The sequence below is a fragment of the Staurois parvus genome, unplaced genomic scaffold, assembly GCF_062004578.1.
Source record: "Staurois parvus isolate SC_StPar_1 unplaced genomic scaffold, SC_StPar_1.0 ptg000149l, whole genome shotgun sequence".
NCBI lineage: Eukaryota > Metazoa > Chordata > Amphibia > Anura > Ranidae > Staurois > Staurois parvus.
In genome coordinates, this window is record NW_028317945.1 from 4,362,997 (window position 1) to 4,386,221 (window position 23,225).

Here is a 23,225-nt window from a genome sequence, read left to right on the forward strand (position 1 = left end):
GAGGTACACGGCCGGTGACAGATTGTGCTGCAGTGCGGCCCTGCGGGCATGCGCAATACGCGCTCCGAAAAGGACACCATATGGCGTCCACCCATAGGGACGAGGTGTTCGATCGGCCGCCATGCCATCTGGCTATAGGTCGGGCAGCAACTAGTTAAGAAAAAAAAAACAAAAACACAGATAATAGTAGGATTATGGTAAGAAAACCAAAACATTTCAAAGAATATAAACAAAGGCTAAAATGGCAAACTTTACTTAGAATCTAAAATACTGTGGGAAGCCGGCTTCACCCAGTACACATGGCTGCGCTGGTGACCTGGAGACAGGCAAAGAACCAGCCCAGGTGAGGACAGAGCTGGATCCGTGGACTGGTAAGTGTCCTTTTATAAACGTCAGCAGCTACTGTATTTTTTGTTTTCCAGACTGAAGAACCTTTTTTAGTATAGGTTCACTTTCACAGAAGTTGTCCAGTCTTTGATTCCTGTGTCTTACACAGTCCTACATGTTATGATCTCCAGAATGAGTGAGACTGACAGTTTTCTTACTATCCATAATTGGCAGTAAGGGACTTACTCATATTATTCGGACCGGAAATTTAAGGAATTAACACTGCTTCCCAGTGCTCAATTCCCTATTCAGTGCCCTATTCTAAATAAATACTCACTCAATTGGTTTCCCTCGAATTTCAGTCATGATATTACTTTCTCCGCCAAGATATTCATAGCAAAGGCTTAGGAAGTTGTAGATTACAAAAGCTACAAAATAAAGTTTATGTTAATTTACTAAATAAAAGAAGGTACATAACCCAATATACAAATATATGCACACAACCTTTACACAGGATTGCAGATGACAGTGGACCACCATTTCATATGTTCCAGTTTGAGCGACACCTTCTAAAATAACATGAAACTACACCCAAGTTACTTTCAGTTTTGGCTAGACTGAAGAAAGGTAAGGACCTGTACAACACTGAGAGCCCTCCCCTCCCCCCCTCCTTATTTTTAAGGAAAACTAAATCGTAAGGAAAACTTAGAATAAAACAAATGCCACTGTAAAATTCTAACCTTAGCCTACCTTAAAAGTGAACTGTGTCAGTCAGAGCAGTAGACAGTGTCCGTAGGGCAGTGGACAGAGTCAGTAGAGCAGTGGACAGTGTCAGTAGGGCAGAGGATGTCAGTACAGCAGTACGTACGGTGTCAGTACAGCAATGGACTGCTTTTTTATTTGTATTTTTACTCACTTTTTTAAAATAATTTTTTTACAAATTTTTCTTAGAAGCCCTGTTGTGGGCGCTTTGGTGAAATATCAGGGGTCTAAACAGACCCCTGATGTCTCACTTTTGAGACAAGAGAAATGGACGAAAGAACAGACTCATTGGTCCCTTTCTCTGCAACCTCAGCTATGCTGGACAGTGAATGAATGCACAGTGCTCTGTGCTGACCAGCTTCCCATTCATTCACAAACTGAAGCATAGAAAAGTTTACTATGCTTCAGTTATGAATGGACACAGTTAGTGATTACTGACTGTATTTATTCAGAAAAGGAAGGGACCTGTAAATGACACATTCACGGGTTCCTTACCCGAGCTCCATCCTGAAACCTCTCCCACAGTAGCCGGTGGGAGGGGTGCAAACCCACAGCTCTGTAGAGGGGTCCGAGCAACCCAAAGAGGAACCTGGAGGGGAGTGGCGGAATTTAGTGAAACTGATGGGAGGGAGAGGAGAAGCAAGCACTGAAAGCATTGCTGCTGCAGGGAGGAAAATACAGCCATCGGTCCCACTAAATGCCAACCTTACTCTCCAGGGATGCGATCTACCAGTCACCTGCCCACAATAAGACAGGTTGCCGACCCCTGCTGTAAGGCATTTATTGCAGTGTCACCAATGACACTGTCACTCTTCTCACCGAGCACACAAATACAAATCCAACAGAGGTTCCAACCCTTCTCTGTAGCTGTAGTCACATCACTTACCTGTAATAAAGTCCCCATGTAGTGCAGGCTGCTGCTTCATATAGAAAGCTTCTCTGCAGGGTGCCCGGCTCCTTTCCTGGTGCTGAACTAGCACAGTAAGGCTTAATAGCTTCAGGGTCTTCAAACTGAATGGCATTCAAGATAGTCCAATGAGGACTCACTCCCTCCCCCTCTCATTATCCGAGAAAAGTTGTTGCATGGTTTACACTGTGACGTGATCTCTAAATGGGTGAGAGTAGAATTCCCTCCCCCTTTCAGAGATCATGTTCCATTCATTTGTAAACAATGCACAGGCTTTTTGCAATGGGTGTGAGGGGAGTAGGGGACAGGTTACCATCAGAATGCTGTTCAGGCTGAAAACTTCATGCCATTAACCTTCCCCATGGCAGAAGTTCAGCACAAGGAAGAAGACCAGGCACCCGGCAAAAAGGATTTCTACATGGAGCAGTGACCTGCACACCATGGGGTATACTTTATTACAGGTAAGTGATGGGACTGCAGCTATAAAGGGAGAAAAATAATTTTTGACTAAACTTCACCTTTAAATCAGATAACCACTACTTAGCACAAAGGAAGATGAAACCATGTCTTCTAAACCATGACTTGCCAAACCTAATGTAAACTAGGTATCTGTGGCGACACAAAAATAATCTCTTGCACTTTGTCATCAAATATTAGCAGTTGCATGAAACATTCTTGTGCAGAAAAAAATCCTTATTTCAGTGAATACACATTTATACTGTATAGTCTAGCTGCAGAATCCACCAATGGCTTTTTGCTGAAGTGGTTGGCATGTCTGCTGGCTGAATGGAGTTACTGTATATGTGGGTGCTCTGGGTAACTCACACAAGAAGAAACACTGAGAGGTAGGTAAATGCTAGCTAAACCAACTGGATCTAGATTGTGTGGGTAAGCTTCTATGATTGTAGCAGGACATTAGATTATGCGATTCCAGGGCATAAGTAAATGGTTCTACGCACTCTGCTCATTGCTATGTAATAAGTGAGCACCATTTTAATGTGAAAATACAATAAAAACAAGTCTGTTTTTCAATGCGTAACACACAACAGATGCATACAACTCAGGCAGGCAGTAAGGAAAAGCAGAGTGTAAAAAAAAACAAAAAAAACACCGAAACATATGGCTCTGCCTGAACTCCCACAGTTATAATTTGCTTATTCCCAATGGAAGCTGTGTGGAAGAAATGGTACACAACAAAGCAAACAGCTATACAGAACATAAGATCAAGGACAGCAAGTAACGAACACAATGTTGGAAAGGAGCAACATCTTCTCAGTGTGCGTAGGAAATATTTAGCACTGTAAAAGCTTCTTAAAGAGGGTTAAAGAAAAACTATAGTACCCTCTGTTTGAAGTCCATAAGCAAAAATTATAAACTGGCTTAGGAGCTGAAGTGAAGAAAAGATACATACATTATATTTTATAGAGGAAAGATACTATATGTATCTACACACAGAAGACCACTCAATATTGTGCATTTGTAAGCCTCTTCGTTTACAATGTTGGATGTCATAGAACATATTTACTAGAGTAGAAGCAGTGCCCCTTATTTCAATCTACAGATGCAGGAAATTGTACATATAGATTTATAAAAAAAAGTGTGAAAAAAAATAAGAAAGAAGAAATGGCTCTGGCAGGGTTATAAAATACAATTAACAGATCATTTTAGGGATGAAAGTTACTTAAAACCCCAAAATATTACATTTTTTGAAAGCAGAGCCCCTGGAGAATAAAAACAGTAGTTCAATTTTTTTATGTCACACGATATAAGTGCAACGGTTTATCAAGCGCAAAATGTAAAAAAAAAAATAAAAAAAAATTACACACACACACAAAAGTGAATTTCAGGGCAAACAAATGCAGTATGAACTATTATCCGATTAAGTAAAAAAGAAAAAAAAAAAGAAGCCAGAAAGTTCCAGTTCTGCCAGAGAAACTGGTGCAATGACACCTTGATCCAGAAGACCCAAGAGTGTTAATGGATATCTGCTAATCTGTACAGTGACACAGGAAGATTGGAATTGACAAAGCAAAGCTTCAACTCTGTAGCCCTGGGAAACTTTGCACTCAAGCATTTGGTTTTTATACAAAATCCAATCTTCTGCGCCTAAGTGCAATTTTTGACAAAAAAAAAGTTGACAGCCTTCCTTGCTAGCTTAAGCAAGATATATTAATTTAGGTGCAACACAGGCCTTGCTGTCCTCTTTGGATATGAGGGATCCTGTAAACTATAAGGAAGAACACAAGCAGCCTTGTGCATTAATTATGGCACAATTTATTTGAATATACAGTCAGGTCCATAAATATTGGGACATCGACACAATTCTAACATTTTTGGCTCTATACACCACCACAATGGATTTGAAATGAAACGAACAAGATGTGCTTTAACTGCAGACTGTCAGTTTTAATTTACATCCAAATCAGGTGAACGGTGTAGGAATTGCAACAGTTTGCATATGTGCCTCTCACTTGTTAAGGGACCAAAAGTAATGGGACAATTGGCTTCTCAGCTGTTCCATGGCCAGATTTGTGTTATTCCCTCATTATCCCAATTACAATGAGCAGATAAAAGGTCCAGAGTTCATTTCAAGTGTGTTATTTGCATTTGGAATCTGTTGCTGTCAACTCTCAAGATGAGATCCAAAGAGCTCTCACTATCAGTGAAGCAAGCCATCATTAGGCTGAAAAAACAAAACAAACCCATCAGAGAGATAGCAAAAACATTAGGCGTGGCCAAAACAACTGTTTGGAACATTCTTAAAAAGAAGGAACGCACCGGTGAGCTCAGCAACACCAAAAGACCCGGAACACCATGGAAAACTGTGGTGGATGACCGAAGAATTCTTTCCCTGGTGAAGAAAACACCCTTCACAACAGTTGGCCAGATCAAGAACACTCTCCAGGAGGTAGGTGTATATGTGTCAAAGTCAACAATCAAGAGAAGACTTCACCAGAGTGAATACAGAGGGTTCACCACAAGATGTAAACCATTCGTGAGCCTCAAAAACAGGAAGGCCAGATTAGAGTTTGCCAAACGACATCTAAAAAAGCCTTCACAGTTCTGGAACAACATCCTATGGACAGATGAGACCAAGATCAACTTGTACCAGAGTGATGGGAAGAGAAGAGTATGGAGAAGGAAAGGAACTGCTCATGATCCTAAGCATACTACCTCATCAGTGAAGCATGGTAGTGGTAGTGTCATGGCGTGGGCGTGTATGGCTGCCAGTGGAACTGGTTCTCTTGTATTTATTGATGATGTGACTGCTGACAAAAGCAGCAGAATGAATTCTGAAGTGTTTCGGGCAATTATCTGCTCATATTCAGCCAAATGCTTCAGAACTCATTGGACTCCACTTCACAGTGCAGATGGACAATGACCCAAAGCATACTGCAAAAGCAACCAAAAGCATTTCACTTGCTGAAGACAAAACTGAAGGGAAAATGCCCCAAGAACAAGCAGGAACTGAAGACAGTTGCAGTAGAGATCTGGCAGAGCATCACCAGGGATGAAACCCAGCATCTGGTGATGTCTATGCGTTCCAGACTTCAGGCTGTAATTGACTGCAAAGGATTTGCAACCAAGTATTAAAAAGTGAAAGTTTGATTTATGATTATTATTCTGTCCCATTACTTTTGGTCCCTTAACAAGTGGGAGGCACATATGCAAACTGTTGTAATTCCTACACCGTTCACCTGATTTGGATGTAAATACCCTCAAATTAAAGCTGACAGTCTGCAGTTAAAGCACATCTTGTTCATTTCATTTCAAATCCATTGTGGTGATGTATAGAGCCAAAAATGTTGGAATTGTGTCGATATCCCAATATTTATGGACCCGACTGTATAAAAACATCAGAACTGGTTCTATGTTGCTGATGCCTACCCAGAGTTGAGGTTCAATTCTCTTGTCCCTTGAGTTTGTTTTGCTTTATGTATTAAAGCTCAAATACCCAACCAGGATTGTGAGAACATTGCATCTGTAATGCAAACGTTTCAAGCATCCCCAAAGTTTAACAAACATCATCTCTATCTCTCTGGAAAGTGGGGGCTTGCCTTAATGCCAAGTAAGGATGTGCCAGACTTTGAATGTCAGTTCCACACCTTGGGGAGGTGTTTGGATTTAAAGGAGTGGAGAAGACATTTCCTTGTAGTCAGAGAGGAAAAAGACTTTACAGTCTGTTCCTCAGGCTTCTTCATCTAAGGAAGAAGAGTGTTCTTGCCACCACTAAGATCACTAAATAATACTGTCACAAGCCAGTCCAAGGAGATATTATCCCCAAAGGCCATGTGCATCAAATGCTTCCTGCACAAAGTTTCTGCAAATAACCAGGATACTTCCGATCTCCATAGAGAAACTGTTCAAAAGTGGGGTAACGTCTTTATGGCATTAGGAGTTTTAAACATGTTTTAAACAGCCCAAGGCTGGACACAGCACTCATATAAGCAATAGGTTGATCCTCATTTCAAAGCGATGTAAACTGCACCAATAAGGACCAAAATGGTCTTCTTCCCCATTAGCTGTCACAATCTGGAAAAAAAACGCAGCCGGGTGGGGCTCTGCCTACCTGGCTGCATCATCCATTTACAGCATTCTGTGAATTGGAAAAGTTCAAGTCCCGACAGCCTTTGCAGCTCTCGGTTTGAAGTTCTCAAAATTGAGCGCTGTGGTGGTTCATTCTGTCTTCCGGTCAGTGTGTATCTGCCTGTCAGTATGAGGTAAAAGCAGATAAACGGACAAGTCTGCAGGAGTCCTGCATGGTACCCATGATCTACTGATAGCGGGTGCAATGCTTTACAGACTTCAAGTAAAAAATTTAATAAATGCACATTTTATTTTACCTGCAAAAAGATTTTTTTTTTTTTTTTTTTTTTTTAAAAGGTGAACTTATCCTTTAAAAGGTATTCTAATCCTTTCCACATCTTTGGTAGTAGGAGAGGTTATCCTGATCTGGCCTAGTTTTTTTTCTGCCAGTGTTTTTTTTTCTATTGGTTGAAGTAGATGGACTTTTGTCTTAACATAATTTTTGCAAATCACACTGGGATGTAGTTTCAAATGGTTAGAAACATAGCAGGTTCTTTCATTTAACACCTTTGAGATTGATTATTCACACACGCACTCTAGATCTTAATCTAATATTATCACACTATTACAGCTCAATGCAAGCACAAACAGCATGGATACAATGCTATCAGTAAAAGAGGACACTGGAGAAAATCTATTGCTTAGTATGTACAATATGTGTTACATGACTTGATAATGTCATAGTGACTTTGACTGCCAAAACGCCTTAAAGAAGAGGCTGCAATAGCTGGTCACAGAGTAGAGGAAGCCCATGGAAGCAAGGGATTAAGTAAGCAAAAGAGCCATTTTAATGACACCCTGAGCATAAATGAACATTAAACCCCTGCGGTGTTGGGAAAGCCCTACTACAAGGGAGAATTTTTTTTTCTACAAAGTTTTAAAAACCCAAATCAAAGTTGCATTATTTTACAACACACTTACCCTCATAGCAATCCCGGACTGTGTCAAAATAAACATAGTACTGGTCATTGGTGAAGAAGAGGAGGCTGAGCCACGAGTCAAAGGCATATATTGGGACAATAAAGAGAATTCGTACAATATGTCGCTGTTCATTGGGACAGCTATAGGAGCGAAGGTGCATGTAGATCTGAGGAGAAAAAAAAAAAGAAAGGAACATTTAGGTTTACTAATTAAACATTCACTCCATGACCCATAAAAGCTTAAGTTCATCTTACCCCCCTCAAAAAAAACGTACACCTTTTTGCAGAAAAAAAATAAAATGTGTTTTTTTTTTTTTGTTTTTTTTTTAAAGGAGCCTGCAGAGCATTGTACCCACTGAAGCTGTTGGCAGAGTGAATGAACTCGTGCTGATCAGTGTTCGTTGATACTACTGTCTGCAGTGGTGGTAGATGGGACTTGCAGTTTATTCATTCACAGAGTCCTGTGGATGAATAACACAGTCGTTCCATTTTCAAAATATGATGGTGCAGGAAGAACCCCCACCCTCTGTAAGTGAATGGGTGAGAACCTATAATTTAACCACAAGACCTTGCTGCTTTCATATTTACTGATCAACCAAAGCATCCTAAAACATATTGTGCTCTTATTTGCAATAAAGGACTTGACTGTCTCTCACCTATTGCACCTATCCTTACCCATTTGTCAGAGAGTTCTATTATGGGTACACAAGAAAATGCTTGGTGGGCAGCACTAAAGGTCTATGTTGGAAGCTAGAAGGCTTAGATTAGTCACAAAGGAGGTATTTTTATTTTAATAGATGTAATAGGCAAACTGCATTCTGTTAGTAAGCAATTTTATTTTTGCCAGTGTCCAGTTCTTCTGTAGTTATCAATATAACCTGGGGGTTAAAGGTTAAAGTACCACTTTAAAGGACAGGTTCAATCAAAATAAAAATCCTGCAACCCCTTCCACAGCCCCTCCATCTATTATAAACTAAAGCCCTCCCACCCAGCTGCTTACCTACTGCTTTCCGAAGGCTATAAAAATCTTGTCTTTGTAATGTGTTGTAATGTTACAAGTACTTGAATGGGCTAAATACTATTTGACCTATTCCTGCCTATGGTTGTTAAAGAGAACCGGTCATGTGGACTTCAATAAAATGCTAAAAGTTTAAACGAGCGCTAGGTAAATATGACAAGCAGCTAGCATGAAGGCAAAACCTCAAAATCCTTCCCATAAACCAGTAAACATATAAATGCAGCGCTATACAAAATATATAAATAAATCAATCTGTCAAACTGTATATGTGGTATAATATAAATACATGCGCTCCACAGCGCATGTATTTATGATACTTTACCACATATACAGTTTGACAGATTGATTTATTTATATATTTTGTATAGCGCTGCATTTTTATGTTTATCAGTCATGTGGACTTGCCTATAATGAGCAAGACTTCTCATCTTTCACCAAGCTTAATGAGCCTTTAACCTTTGCAATGTCAAAGGGGTCCACTGCAAGGGTAGATTTTGTCCAATTCCTGAAGTTTGGCTTAAGAAAGTACACCATTCAAAACTCCAAACAACAACCTGGCTTTCCGGCTCAGAGCTTGTTTTTCATCATCATGGCTTTACTTTAAAGTGATACTAAAGTTTTTTTTGTTTTTTTTTTTTAACAGCATGTCATACTTACTTGCTCTTTTCAGTGGTTTTGCACAGAGCATCCCGGATCCCCCTCTTCTTAGGTCCCCTGATGGCACTTCTGGTCCCTCCCCTCCTGTCAGGTGCCTCCATAGCAAGCAGCTTGTTATGGGGGCACCCAAGCAGGTGCATTCCCGAGCCGCGTCTCTGCGTGTCCATTCATGCACAGAGCTGTGGCTCGGTACCGCCCCCTCCCTCTCTTGATTGGCTCACTGGACTTGACAGCAGCCAATGGCTCCCGCTGCTGCCTCAGCAAATCAGGAGTGAGTCCCCAGAGAACTGAGGCTCCCATGAACATCGCTGGATCGGGATGGGGCTCAGGCAAGTGTTAAAGGGGCTGCTACACACAGGTTTTTTTACCTTCATGCATGGAATGCATGAAGGTAAAAACCTGGAGCCTTTAGCGCAACTTTAATACGCCATTACCCCAATGCAGAATGTTGCCCATTTGCTGGTAATCAGGGAATATGGGCCCTTGCAGCAGAGCCTTTTTGCTTACATTCCATCCTGATGCTGTCTGCTTCTGTCACTTCATGGCATCCTAGGCCTTGGGCTTTAGGAATTTCCTAATTTTCAAACCCATAATGGCACCCAGCATTTTTCAACTTTTATCTGGTTTCCAACTACACACACTAACATTTTTATTTTTCAGAAAATTTCCATGACACCTAGTTTATGCGCTCTTTTCTTAATGAGACGGGAGGCTGTAAATGAATATCATTTCAGACTGATAGGTGAGTGGATAAGACTAACAGCAACAAACTATGCACAGATGTCTTCCTACGCAATCATAGGCCGATATATGGCTAGAATATCCCTATTAATGCTCTTTACCTTTATTTGCTTTTACGCCCCTAAACAGTACAGTAAAGAATAGAGTTTAGCACTAGAGTAATAAAAAAATAAATAAAAAACATTAGACAACATATTCTATTGGTGAAATAACCCAGCCAATCCTCAATTGCAGAAAATGATAACATCCTGTTTAGGAAAATTACATTTTGCGCTTTATGACCTACATTTAAACCACTGAATAGAGTATGTTTTAGCAAACAGCTGCCTGCTCTCATTAAAGAAAGTAAATCTAATTTGTGAATAAAGAGATCAAGTGACCTTGATCACATGGATTTTAATTAGAAGCCTCCAAGCCTAGAATACAGAACAGCTTCCCAAGCTGCCTTTATCATAAATGTCCTTTAGCCACATCAGGATCTTCTATCATTTAAATTCTTATAAAACATAGCCAGATAAAAAAAAAAAAAAAGTTACTGATGGCACAGTTCTGAATTTGAATAATCTTGTTCCCATGCTGGACAGGTAGACGGCAGTTCCTAAGATAAGGAGGGCTCATTAGGATCTGCATCATAAGGTAAGCCAACAACAAATCTGAAAGAAATTTTCATTGGTCCAACAAAGTAACTACAGTATCTCACAGATATCTCACATTTCTGTAAATATTTTATTCTATCTTTTCATGTAACACTGAAGAAATTATACTTTGCTACAATTATTATTATTATACAGGATTTATATAGCTCCAACGGTTTGCTCAGCGCTTTACATTAAAGTGGGAGACAATACAGTAACAGTAAAGTTCAATACAAGAGGGATTTGAGGGCCCTGCTCCTTGGAACTTACAATCTAGGAGGGAGGGGTGAATGGTACAATAGGTAATAACTGTGGGGGATGGAGTGGTTGGAAGAGTAGAGGATAGGTAGGTAGAGTAGGATAGGTAGGTAGAGTAGGTGATAGTCTGATAGATTGGGGTAGGGCGTTCCAGAGGATGGGCGACGCCCTTGAGAAGTCTTGGAGATCAGCATGGGAGGAGGAGATAAGGGAGCTAGAGAGTAGGAGGTCTTGCGAGGATCGGAGAGTATGGTTTGGGTGATATTTAGAGACAAGATCGGTTATGTAAATTGGGGCAGTGTTGTGGACAGCTTTATATGTCATTGTTAGTGCTTTGAATTTTATCCGTTGGGCAACTGGGAGCCAGTGGAGGGATTGGCAGAGAGGGGTGGCGGATACAGAACGGTTAGTAAGGTGGATGAGTCTGGCAGCAGCGTTCATGATAGACTGGAGTGGGGATAACCTGCGATGAGGAAGGCCAATGAGGAGGGAGTTACAATAGTCGAGGCGTGATATAACAAGGGAGTGAATAAGTTGCTTAGTGGTTTCCGGGGTTAGGAACGAACGTATCTTGAAGATGTTGCGGAGGTCTATCTTGAATGCTGCGGCCAGACTCATCCACCTTACTAACGGCTCCGTATCCGCCACCCCTCTCTACCAATTCCTCCACTGGCTTCCGATTGCCCAACGGATAAAATTCTAAATACTAACATTGACATGTAAAGCTGTTCATAACACTGCCCCAAATTACATCACCGATCTGGTATCCCTATACCACCCAAAACGTACTCTCCGCTCCTTGCAAGACCTCCTACTCTCTAGTTCCCTGGTCTCCTCCTCCCATGCCCGTCTCCAGGACTACTTCAGGGCTTCCCCCATCCTCTGGAACTCCATACCCCAATCCATCAGACTATCACCTACTCTCCTCACCTTTAGGCACACTCTGAAAACCTCTCTTCAGGGAAGCCTACCCCACCCTCAGCTAATTACTGAACTCCTCCACTCTTCCTACCACTCCACCCCCCACAGCTATTTCCTCCTGTACCACTATCCCCTCCCTCCTAGATTGTAAGCTCCAAGGAGCAGGGCCCTCGAACCCCTCGTGTATTGACTCGTACTGCTACTGTACTGTCTTGTGTACTGTCTCCCATTATAATGTACAGCGCTGAGCAAACTGTTAGCGCTATATAAATCCTATATAATAATTAATAAAAGGTGAAGTCTACATGATTTTGTCAGCGATTGGATCTGGGGCTGGAAGGACAGATGGAAGTCTAGGATTACACCTAATACCCTGGCATGAGGGGATGGACTGATGATTGTGTTATCAATATTTATGGTGAAGTCAGTGGAGGTGGCACGGGCTGGGGGGAATACTAAAAGCTCAGTTTTGGAAAGGTTGAGTTTGAGGAAGTGGAGTGACATCCAAGCCGATATGTCACTTAGTAGGCTAGCGATGCGAGTGGAGACTGAAGGGGTGAGGTGAGGGGTAGACAGATAGATTTGCGTGTCATCAGCATAGAGATGGTAATTGAAGCCGTGGGAGTTTATCAAGTGACCAAGGGAGGAGGTGTAGATGGAGAAGAGAAGGGGTCCAAGGACAGAAACTTGAGGGACCCCTACAGAGATAGGGAATGAAGAGGAGGTGGCAGCGTTTTAGGTAACACTGAAGGAGCATTGTGATAGATAGGAAGAGAACCAGGAGACAGTGGAGACTATGATGCCAAGAGAGTGTAGTTTTTTGAGGAGGAGGGGATGGTCAACCGTGTCAAAAGCCGCGGAGATGTCGAGTAGTAGGAGTATTGAATAGTGGCCATTGGTTTTAGCAGTTAGTAGGTCATTAGAGAGTTTTAGTAGGGCAGTTTCAGTGGAGTGTAGAGGGCGAAAGCCAGACTGTAAAGGGTCGAGAAGGTTGTTGTCGGTGAGGTGGGAGCTCAGACGATTGTAGACTAAGCACTCTAGGCGTTTAGAGGTAAATGGCAGCAGGGAGATGGGTCTTAGGTTGTTCAGATTGGTGGGATCCGGGGAGGGTTTTTATAAGTATGGGACTGATGAGCGTGTGCTTTAGAGGGGAGGGGAAGGCACCTGTAGAGAGGGAAAGATTGAAGATGTGAGTGAGGGAGCATAGGATGGAAGAGGAGGGTGACCGAAGGAGTTGTGAGGGGACAGGGGACAGGTGGCGAGGCGGGCTTCTGAGAAGACCTTAGTGACTTCTTCAGTGGTAGCGAGGTCAAAAGAGGAAAGTGTTGAGGAAGGTTTGGTATGAGGAATGGTGGGTGGGTGTCTGTGTAGTTGTGAGGTCCCTACAAATTGCGTCAATCTTGTTTAGAAGCGGTTTGCAATCTTGTGGGCAGTGAGTGAGGCACTAGGTGGCGGTGGAGAAAGTAAAGAGTTAAAAGTAGAGTAGAGCCGACAAGGACTGGAAGAGAAGGTATTAAAGGTATTTACTCACAATGTAAAGTAGTGAGTGTACAGCTTATATAACAGTATAAATTTGACTTTTTTTTAAACTTCAAAATAACTCAACACAGCCATTAATGTCTAAACTGCTGGCAACAAAAGTGAGCACACCCTTAAGTGAAAAATGTCCAAATTGGCCCCAATTAGTCATTTTCCCTCCCGGATGTTATGTGACTCGTTAGTGTTACAAGGTATCAGGTGTAAATGGGGAGCAGGTGTGTTAAATTTGGTGATGGCCTAGGCTATAAAAAGATTACCAAGACACAAACTGAGCTGCAGCACAGTGGCCAAGACCATACAGGAAGACTTAAAAGGGGAAAATGGAAACAATCTGCAATCTAATAATGGGAAGACCAGAAACAGATTGTATAAAAATGGACAGATTATATAGGGTCAGAAGGCCAAAGGGTATATCAGTAGAAAGTCCCAGAGACGTGATAGCAAGATTTCAGGAGATAGGAGATCGGGACCAGATATGGAAAAGGTTGCAGGACTTTCCTGATATAAAGTTTGAAGACTCTCTCATACAAATCTTTGCTTTCCCCAGAAACATTTGCGAAAAGTAGAGCCCTTAAACCACTCTAGGGAAGGGATGGGGTAGAGAAAGGATTTAGTAGATATTATCTGTATTCAAGTGGAAAGGGGTCAAAGAAAACAGGTCAAAATAAGATTAGAGGATATGAATGATATTAAGTTTATGACCTACAACGTGAAAGGTCTAAATTCACCTAGAATAGCATATGATACAGAGGGAGGTCCAACAATACTCAATAAACATAATATTTCTCCAAGAGACTCACCTAACTAGAAATATAAATGTGAAATTATATTTGAAGCGTTACCAAACATGGATATATGCTGATTCACCTGTAAAGGGAGCAAAAGGAGTAGCAATCGGTTTTTCGGTAAAAGTTGACTTCCAATTGGAGGATAGCATGGAAGATTTGGAAGGTCAATTTTTATCAGGGGAAAATTACAGGGAAAGGAATATACACTTGCTAACATATATTGCCCAAATAAAAATGCAGCGGGATTCCTGGAAGGGACTATAAGGAAACTCATGGAGTTTAAAAAGGGGAACCTGGTCGTGGCAGGGGATTTTAATCTGTGCTTGGATCCCAGATGGGATGTGTCATCCGGGGGGAAGAGAGAAGGAGAGAGGAGCCTTAAAGCATTGATGAGGGTATGGTATAGCTATCAGTTGGTTGATATGTGGAGGAAAACCACCCTAGAGAAAGACTACATCTTCTTCTCCCATGCCCACGGTTCATATTCAAGATTAGATTATATAATGGTGGAGCATAGACAGTTGGAGATAGTGAAAGGATCTAATATTGAAGTTATGTCATCAGATCATGCCCCAGTCACGATGAGGTTTCAAATGGGGAGTGGTGAAGATAAAATATTATCTTGGAAATTGAATGATTCACTTTTACAGGATCCTGAAGTGGAGAAGAGGATAAAAAGGGAAATTGAACAATTGTTTTTAGATAAATGAGACAAGGGAATGTCAGAGGCAATAGTGTGGGAGTCACATAAAGCTTATATTAGAGGAATATTGATTTCTATAGGTATAGAGAAGGAGGAAAAAGGGAAAAAAATAAAACAGGCCATAGAAGAAATACAAAAATTGGAACAAACTCACAAAATGGAAAAGGGGATTGATAAATATCAGAAGATAATACAAAAAAGAGATGAGTTGAAAGAACTGATCGAACAGGACTCTAGGAGGATATTTAATAGAATGGTATTTAATAGAATGGCTAAAGAAAGATATCAATGGGGAACAAACCAGGAAAATATTTAATGAGAAGACTCAGGAATAAACAAGCGAGGAATTTCATTGAAACAATTAGTGATGGGAAGGGAGAGAATCTGTTTAAAACATCAGATATAGCCAGGAGGTTTCATAATTATTACAGTGAATTATATAACGTAAGAAGGGGTAAGTACTGGGGAAGCAAAGGAGGAGGAGAGGAAAAGAATACCAGACTATTTAAGTGAGGTGGAGCTTCCAAGTATAGCAAAGGAAAAACTAGAAAATCTTGAAAGCCCAATTACCCCAAAGGAAATTAACACTGCCTTAAAAAGTACGAAAGTTGGTAAAAGTCCTGGGCAAGATGGGTATACAGTAAGATATCTGAAAAAATTTAAAGAGATATTGGTTCCCAAAATATGTAAATACATGAATGCGATAGGAGAGGGATTAGAAATTAAAAGTTTTTCAAGATGAACAATGGAACTAGGCAGGGTTGCTCCCTCTCCCCCATGTTGTTTGTATTGTCATTAGAACCACTGTTGGAGAGGGTTAGGAAAAGTAGTGATATAAAGGGGATAAAAATAACAGACAGGGAACACAAAGTAGCTGTTTATGCAGACGATATGCTGTTCTATGTGGCTAACCCTAGGATAACTTTGCCAAACTTAATGAAAGAACTAAAACAATATGGAGGAGTATCAAACTTGAAGATAAATCCGGTAAAATCGGAAATCCTAAACATCAATCTTACAGTCATAGAAAAGAAAAAAAGACTACAAAAAAGTGTTCCCTTTTTCCTGGAGGAAAAACGAAATAGGATATCTTGGAATAAAATTAACGACATTGGTTAAAAATATATACCAAACAAACTATATTCCCCTGAAAAATGAAATAAAAGATGAGCTGAAAAGACTAGTAAAAGGGGGAGCCTCGTGGATTGGAAGACTTAATTTAGTTAAGATGGTGATACTCCCAAAAATTCTGTATAAATTTCAGATGCTCCTGATATCTTTACCCGGAGCTTTCTTTGTAATAATTAGAAAGATGATTACTAAATTCATACGGGCAAATAAGAGGCCTAGGATTAATTATAAAGTGCTATGCAGAGCAAAAGCAAATGGAGGACTGGGGTTACCAAATATAAAGAATTATTACACAGCTGTAATTTTGTCACGGGTGATAGACTGGTTTTTTAACTCACAAGGGAAAAGTCGGGAAAAAATAGAAGGGGAATTAAGTAAATCACAGTTGGGGAATTAAGTAAATCACAGTTAGAGAAAATTATTTGGATACCTCATGGGTTCCGCACATTAGACGTAGAAACAAACAAATTGACCAGGATAGTATTGAAAACATGGGACAGATTACACAACAAGGAAAAATGGGAATTTTATTCACTATTGATACCCTTAGTGGGAACAGATTTTTTTGCACCAGGAAATGTAAAATAAGTGGGAAATGGATAAAGGACAAAAATGCACGTTTGAAAGATATTATAAAAGGGGGGAGATTAGGCACGTTTCAGAATTAAAAAAAAAAATAAGGATTTGTTTGTTAGATTTGATGAATGGAGGTATACCCAGTTATTACATTTTGTTGCAAACGTACCACAACCATTGAGGGATGTAGGAGAAATGAACCAAATTGAAAAATTAATGAATGCTGAATTAAGCCCAAAACATATCACCTCAAGGATATATAAGATCGTTACGAATTTAGAGGATGTAAAGCCCCCTGGATACTTAGGCAAATGGGAAAAGGAACTAGGAATAAAAATCAACCCTCAGAAAAGGGAAGGTATTTTTAACCTAACACAAGGTAATAAATATGCGCACAGTAGAGACAAACTACAAATGCTTGACATGGTATATAACTCCCTGTATAACCCATAAGCAGCAAAGGGAATGCCCCCCATGGTGTTGGAGAGGATGTGGAGAAAAGGGTAATATGGAGCACATCTGGTGGAATTGCCTGAAGATACAGGTTTATTGAAGGGAAATAGCTCATTATATCCAGGAAATATGTGGGGTAAATAACCAAGGAGATCTACTGAAATGCTTATTCTATTATTCTGAGCCCAAGTTGGAAGTATATAGGAACAAAGTACTTTTATCAGTATTTAATCAGTGCAGCAAAGGATTTGATACCAAAATTTTGGTTAGTGACAGAGGTTCCGAAGGTGGTGGATTGGATAGAGGGGAAGGTATTGTCAGAATGGAAGAACTGAGATGTCTAGAAGAGGATAAGATGGGAATGTTTAAAAGAATATGGAGTGTTTGGTTTAAATTTAAAACCTCAGAAACTTATACAGAATTAAAGTAAAGGAAGTAGCCTAAGAATTCATGGTGATATTAGTCGGAATAACAAGTTATGGAAAAATGGACACAGATAGAGAAAAGATTGAGATAACGTAGGTGGGGTGGGTTGGGATAGGCGGGGGGGGGGGGGGGGGGAGATTGGGGGGTTATAGAATGTATTTATTTAGGGAAAATAAAACAAAAGTATATTTCGGAAGATGGAATATGTTTTAATGTTGTTTGTAAAATTATGAAATAAAAAGTTAAATAAAAAAGTAAAAAAGAAAAAAAAGAAAAAAAAAAAAAACACAAATAAAAGTAACAGGACAGGTTCCACTCAGAACAGGCCTCGCCATGGTCGACCAAAGAAGTTGAGTGCGTGTGCTCAGCATCATATCCAGAGGTTGCCTTTGGGAAATAGACGTATGAGTGCTGCCAGAATTGCTGCAGAGGTCGAAGGGGTGGGGGGTCAGCCTGTCAGTGATAAGACCATACTTCCCACACTGCATCAAATTGGTCTGCATGGCTGTCGTCTCAGAAGAAAGCCTCTTCTAAGGATGATGCACAAGAAAGCACGCAAACAGTTTGCTGAAGACAAGCAGACTAAGGGCATGGATTACTGGAACCATGTCCTGTGGTCTGATGAGCCCAAAATAAACTTATTTGGTTCAGATGATGTCAAGCGTGTGGCAGCAACCAGGTGAGGAGTACAAAGACAAGTGTGTCTTGCCTACAGTCAAGCATGGTGGTGGGAGTCTCATGGTCTAGGGCTGCATGAGTGCTGCTGGCACTGGAGAACTACAGTTCATTGAGAGAACCATGAATACCAACATGTACTGTGACATACTGAAGCAGAGCATAATCCCCTCCCTTCGGAGCCTGGGCCACAGGGCAGTATTCCAACATAACGACCCAAAACACACCTCCAAGATGACCACTGCCGTACTAAAGAAGTTGAGGGTAAAGGTGATGGATAGGCCAAGCATGTCTCCAGACCTAAGCCCTATTGAGCATCTGTAGGGCATCCTCAAAACGGAAGGTGGAGGAGTGCAAGGTCTCTAACATCCACCAGCTCCGAGATGTCATCATGGAGGAGTGGAAGAGGACACCAGTGGTAACCTTTGAAGCTCTGGTGAACTCCATGTCCAAGTGGCTTAAGGCAGTGCTGGAAAATAATGGTGGCCACACAAAATATTGACACTTTGGGCCCAATTTGGACATTTTCACTTAGGAGTATACTCACTTTTGTTGCCAGCGGTCTAGACGTTAATGGCCGTGTGTTGAGTTATTTTGAGGGGACAGCAAATTTACACTGTTATACAAGCTGTACACTCACTACTTTGTAGCAAAGTGTCCTTTCTTCAGTGTTGTCACATGAAAAGATAATAAAATATTTACAAAAATGTGAGGGGTGTACTCACTTCTGTGAGATACTGTGTATCTCTAGTGTCCTGAATTTGAGGGATTTTACCTTCAACTTAATAAACAATACAATGCTGTGAAAAAGTATTTGCCCCCTTCTTTTTGGTCATATTTGTCACACTTGATTCAGATCATCAAACAAATTTTAATATTGCACAAAGCTAACCCACGTAAATACAAAATGCAGTTTTTAAATGATTTTAAAAAAAAAAGCTGTTCAAACCTGCCTGGCCCTATGTGAAAGAGACCTTAGGTTAAATCGCTTTCTCTGCTGCAATGCTAGAGTCACCATTTACAGATTTGTATATTGCATTCATGTCACCTCTTAAGTGTATCTCCCTCAGGGAGAATACATTTGCAGTTGTTCCTCAACTGTCCTCCAGCCGCTTAATTAGCTTTGTTGCTGTTCTCTTGGCACTCTTCAATTCAAGCACATCCTTCCTGAGGACTACTGACCAGAACTGGATGGTATACTCAAGATGTGGCTCAATGAAATTTTTGTAAATACCCTTTTTAACGCATGCTAATAGTCTCTTAGCCTTGCTTTCTGCAGCTTGGCAATGCATGTTATTGCCAAGTCTGACCTATCAGGACCCCCAGATCCTTTTCATCCTCTATTCCTCCAGAGATTCTTCCCCTAGTGAGTAACTTGCTCTCATATTTTTCACTCTCAAGTGCATTACTTTACATTTTTCTACATTAATCCTCATCTGCCATATAACTGCCAAAGGCTTTCCTCCACATAGAACGTTAAAAGGTTTTTCTGGCAAGAATGATCTTTCATAATCCATGTTGGTTACTATGAATGCTACTATTTTCATCAGCAAATTCTTGGATATGGTCCAATATCATTCTTTCCAATAGTTTACATACCAAGCTGACTGGTCAATAGTTGCCAGGTATATACCTTGGTACTTTTTTGAATATTGGTACTACATTTCTTTTTTGTCAATCTGTTGGTACCTTTCCAATCAATAAGCAGTCCATAAACTTAGGAATAATTGTATGGCTATAACATGGACAAGTTCTTTGAGAATTCTTGGGTGTAAGCCATCTGTGGCAGGCGCAGCACTATGTAGTGCCTTGTGCTGTGGCATTAGAAAAATTATGCAATTGCTGTTTCTTTTGTTTGATTAGACTGACTTTACTCTGTAATTCCTTTAATGCCGTTCTATGGATGCAGTAGGTTTAAAGAGCACACCGAATACTTTAGTTAACTTCTTTAATAACTTCAATCTTCTTCATATAACACTGCTTACAATGGCTTGTTTCGTTTATCTTACAGTGGCTTATTTCTTTCGTATTACAGTGGGTTAATTTGGTGGAACTACAAGTAAACACATACAACAGATTTTACACACAGATCTACCTGCACTGTTAAAACAACAGAGGAACACACAAGTGCATTAAATACCTATTTGGCCTTCTCTGCTTCCATAGAGCTTCTCTGACTGAAACTTTGTCTGTTTCCTCTTCTGTCTGATGAGCAAGTGACTCTAGAAACATCTAGCAGGAAGTTTTACACAGGCACAATTGTGAAACTGGCTGGGATTGGTTAAGGCTCTGTACAGTGTGAGGATGGCTGTGATTGGCTCACCTATGTACTAACTCTTAAAGGCATATTTTCCTTTTCTGCTTCTGCTAACACAATGAATATACAAACGTCATATAACATTCAAAGACATAAATTACAGCAATGACTCTGCTTTTAGCCTCCACACATGCACACACACACACTGTACTGAGGTTATTGGCAGGTTTGGTATACACATATATGTGAACCATATTAGCAACCTAGGACCGGTCTTAGCTGGCCAGCTACACCATCCATTTGTGGTAATTTATTAACATTAAGGTTTGTCTAGTCTGAACACTTATGACCAACTTCCCCTGACCTTTTATGGGGACAGTATATTCTGATCTAGTCTTTTTACTACTTATATAGTTGAAAAACGTTTGGGAATATTTTTACTGTCCTCAGCAACATGTCTTTAGTAATTATTTTAGCCGCCCTAACTGTGCTCTTGCATTTCTTACTGTATTCTCTGTAGTTTTGGAATGTTGATAGTGACCCTTCGGCCATAGATTTTCCTTAAAGGACAATTTTTTCGCAAATTTTTTTTATGTTAGTATTTAGGCACTAAGGTTTAACATTTGTCACTTTTCATTGTTCTTTGCAGAATTTGATACCATTTAGTGTTATGCAGTATGGCGCACAGCTTAGTAAAGTTTGCTCTTTTGAAATGTAGCATTCTCGTCCTACCCCCAGGTCTCCTTTCCTTCCTATGGTTTATGGCAATTGTAATTACTCTGTGATCATGGTTTCTGAAGTATTGACTTACTTCCACATCTGCAGTCAGCATTCTTTTTGAAATTCACAGGTCCGGCTGAGTATTATTTCTAGTTGGGACTTCCACCATTTGACTCATGAAATTGTCCTGCATCGGATTCAAGAAACGGCGAGCCTTAGTTGAGTATACAGTTCCATCTGCCCACTCAGTATCAGGATAGCTGAAATGGCCCATGATTATAGCATTGCTCTACCTCCCCACTATCTCCAACTGTGAAAGTAAATTGGTCTCTTCTTCCTCAATGTTGGGAGGCCTATAACACAAACCCACAGTTCATTTTCGCCCCCAAGAGAGCTGCACCTTGTCCATTTAGGTGCAATCCATCCCTGCTTTAGAGCTTGTAAGCAACAGCAAAGTCAGCCCAGTTCTCCCATGAACATCCCCTTTGCACCAGTTCCTGAACCACTTGTTTACCTCTCTAAGCTCCTTCTGGCTTGAGGTACAGGCAGTGTATCTAAGAATACTAACTTGGAGATCCTTTTCTTTAAAATAGCCCTTAAAATTTTCTAAGGACACTCCATCTTCCTCATTGCGCTTGTATAGTAATTAATATGTACCAAGACAGTCAGGTCCTCCTCATTCCCACCCAACAATCTGTCGATCTGATCCGCAATGTGTTGAAATGCAGTAACTGGCAAAAACCATATTGTTTGGCAAGATTGCCCTATCTGTCCTCTTAATAACCGAGCCTCTACCAACAGTATCTGCCTATCCTTGCCTGTAACTTTGCCCACAACCTTACTGCATAGTCATTTCCCTGGCAGCTAGGGGAGGTAGGCTGATCCAGTAATGCCAATCCTGAACAGATATCCCCAACAGACTTCCAAACGACTAGTTCACATCTCAAATAGCTAATTTGTCCTCTAACAGTTGTTCAAGGAACAGAACAAACAAGGGCGCACTCTCATCGTGCATTACCATGGTATAACACGTATTTATTAAATGAAAAGAGGATATATACTCACAAACCAACGTGATAAAAGGCAGTAAAAGTGGTCCACAAGGACAGTCACAATACATCTGTGTCTAATGATGCATATAGGCTAACGCGTTTCGGGAGCTCTGAGGAAGGGGGTTTAGCTCCCGAAACGCGTTAGCCTATCCTATACCATGGTAATGCACAATGAGAGTGCGCCCTTGTTTGTTCTTTTCCACTAGTGGTCAGATTCCCCGATCTTAAAAGGGCAGCACCTCTTCGGTTGGCATTTTGGCATCGCCTTGGTTGTATGAAGACTGGAGTGCTGATTTCGTTCGTTCATCTTTTGGAGTTGTTCAAGGAACGTATACATGGAACAGGATGTGCACCGTGTCGCATCATAACCCTCTTAAAGATCAGTAAACTTGTGCTACATTCAGATTTGTGAAAGCAAACGCGAGAAATTTGCATCCAAGGTCAGTAATGTACATGTGTGAATTAAACACATCTAAAAGAAAGTACATGCTTACACACTTATGTGTGCAAATTTAATGGAATGGAAATAGTATTTTTATGTCAAAATGCCATATGGATGTTTAGCATCTATACTACTGTAAACACAAGTACTTTTCATATTATTTTATTATTTTTTTTTTCTTTTACATAGTATCTTTCTGTGAGCGAAATCTTATGAAGATGATCAGCAATTTCAGAATGTTCGTGAGCATGTCATCTGAAAGGGGATTTTCCTTCACTTTTCTTACTTCCTGCTGCATCTCTTGGACAGAAAGTGTAAGGAAATCTCTTCAAAAAGGGACAAAGCTTTGGCTTTCCCTACACTTTAAATTTATCTAAATGGCCAGCATTCGATCAGATTTAAGAACACCAAAATGAAGCACTGCACCAACCATACAGTGCATCCAGAAAGTATTCACGGTGCTTAACTTTTTCCACGTTTTGTTATGTTACAGCCTTATATCAAAATGGATTACATTCATTTTTTCCCCTCACTCTACAAACAATACCCCATAATGGCAACCAAGAAGTTTGTTTTGAAATCTTTGCAATTTATTAAAAATAAAAGACGGGGGAAAAAAAAAAAACACACACATGTACATAAGTATTCACAGTCTTTGCTCAATACTTTGTTGAAGCACCTTTAGCACCAATTACAGCCTCAAGTCATTTGGAGTATGAGGCTACAAGCT

At 40.5% G+C, this 23,225-nt stretch overlaps 1 protein-coding gene across 4 annotated transcripts in view; it reads right to left on the minus strand.

The window, feature by feature from the left end:
• Positions 1-23,225, minus strand: part of TMEM184B (transmembrane protein 184B) — a 188,819-nt gene that overhangs the window by 60,148 nt on the left and 105,446 nt on the right. For all 4 annotated transcript variants that reach the window (XM_089674263.1, XM_089674264.1, XM_089674262.1 and 1 more), the window contains 2 exons: positions 7,505-7,670; positions 665-755 (listed from right to left, as the gene is read on the minus strand). In XM_089674263.1, coding sequence (XP_089530389.1) covers positions 665-755; positions 7,505-7,670 — 257 coding nt within the window. The remainder of the gene's footprint in view (positions 1-664; positions 756-7,504; positions 7,671-23,225) is intronic.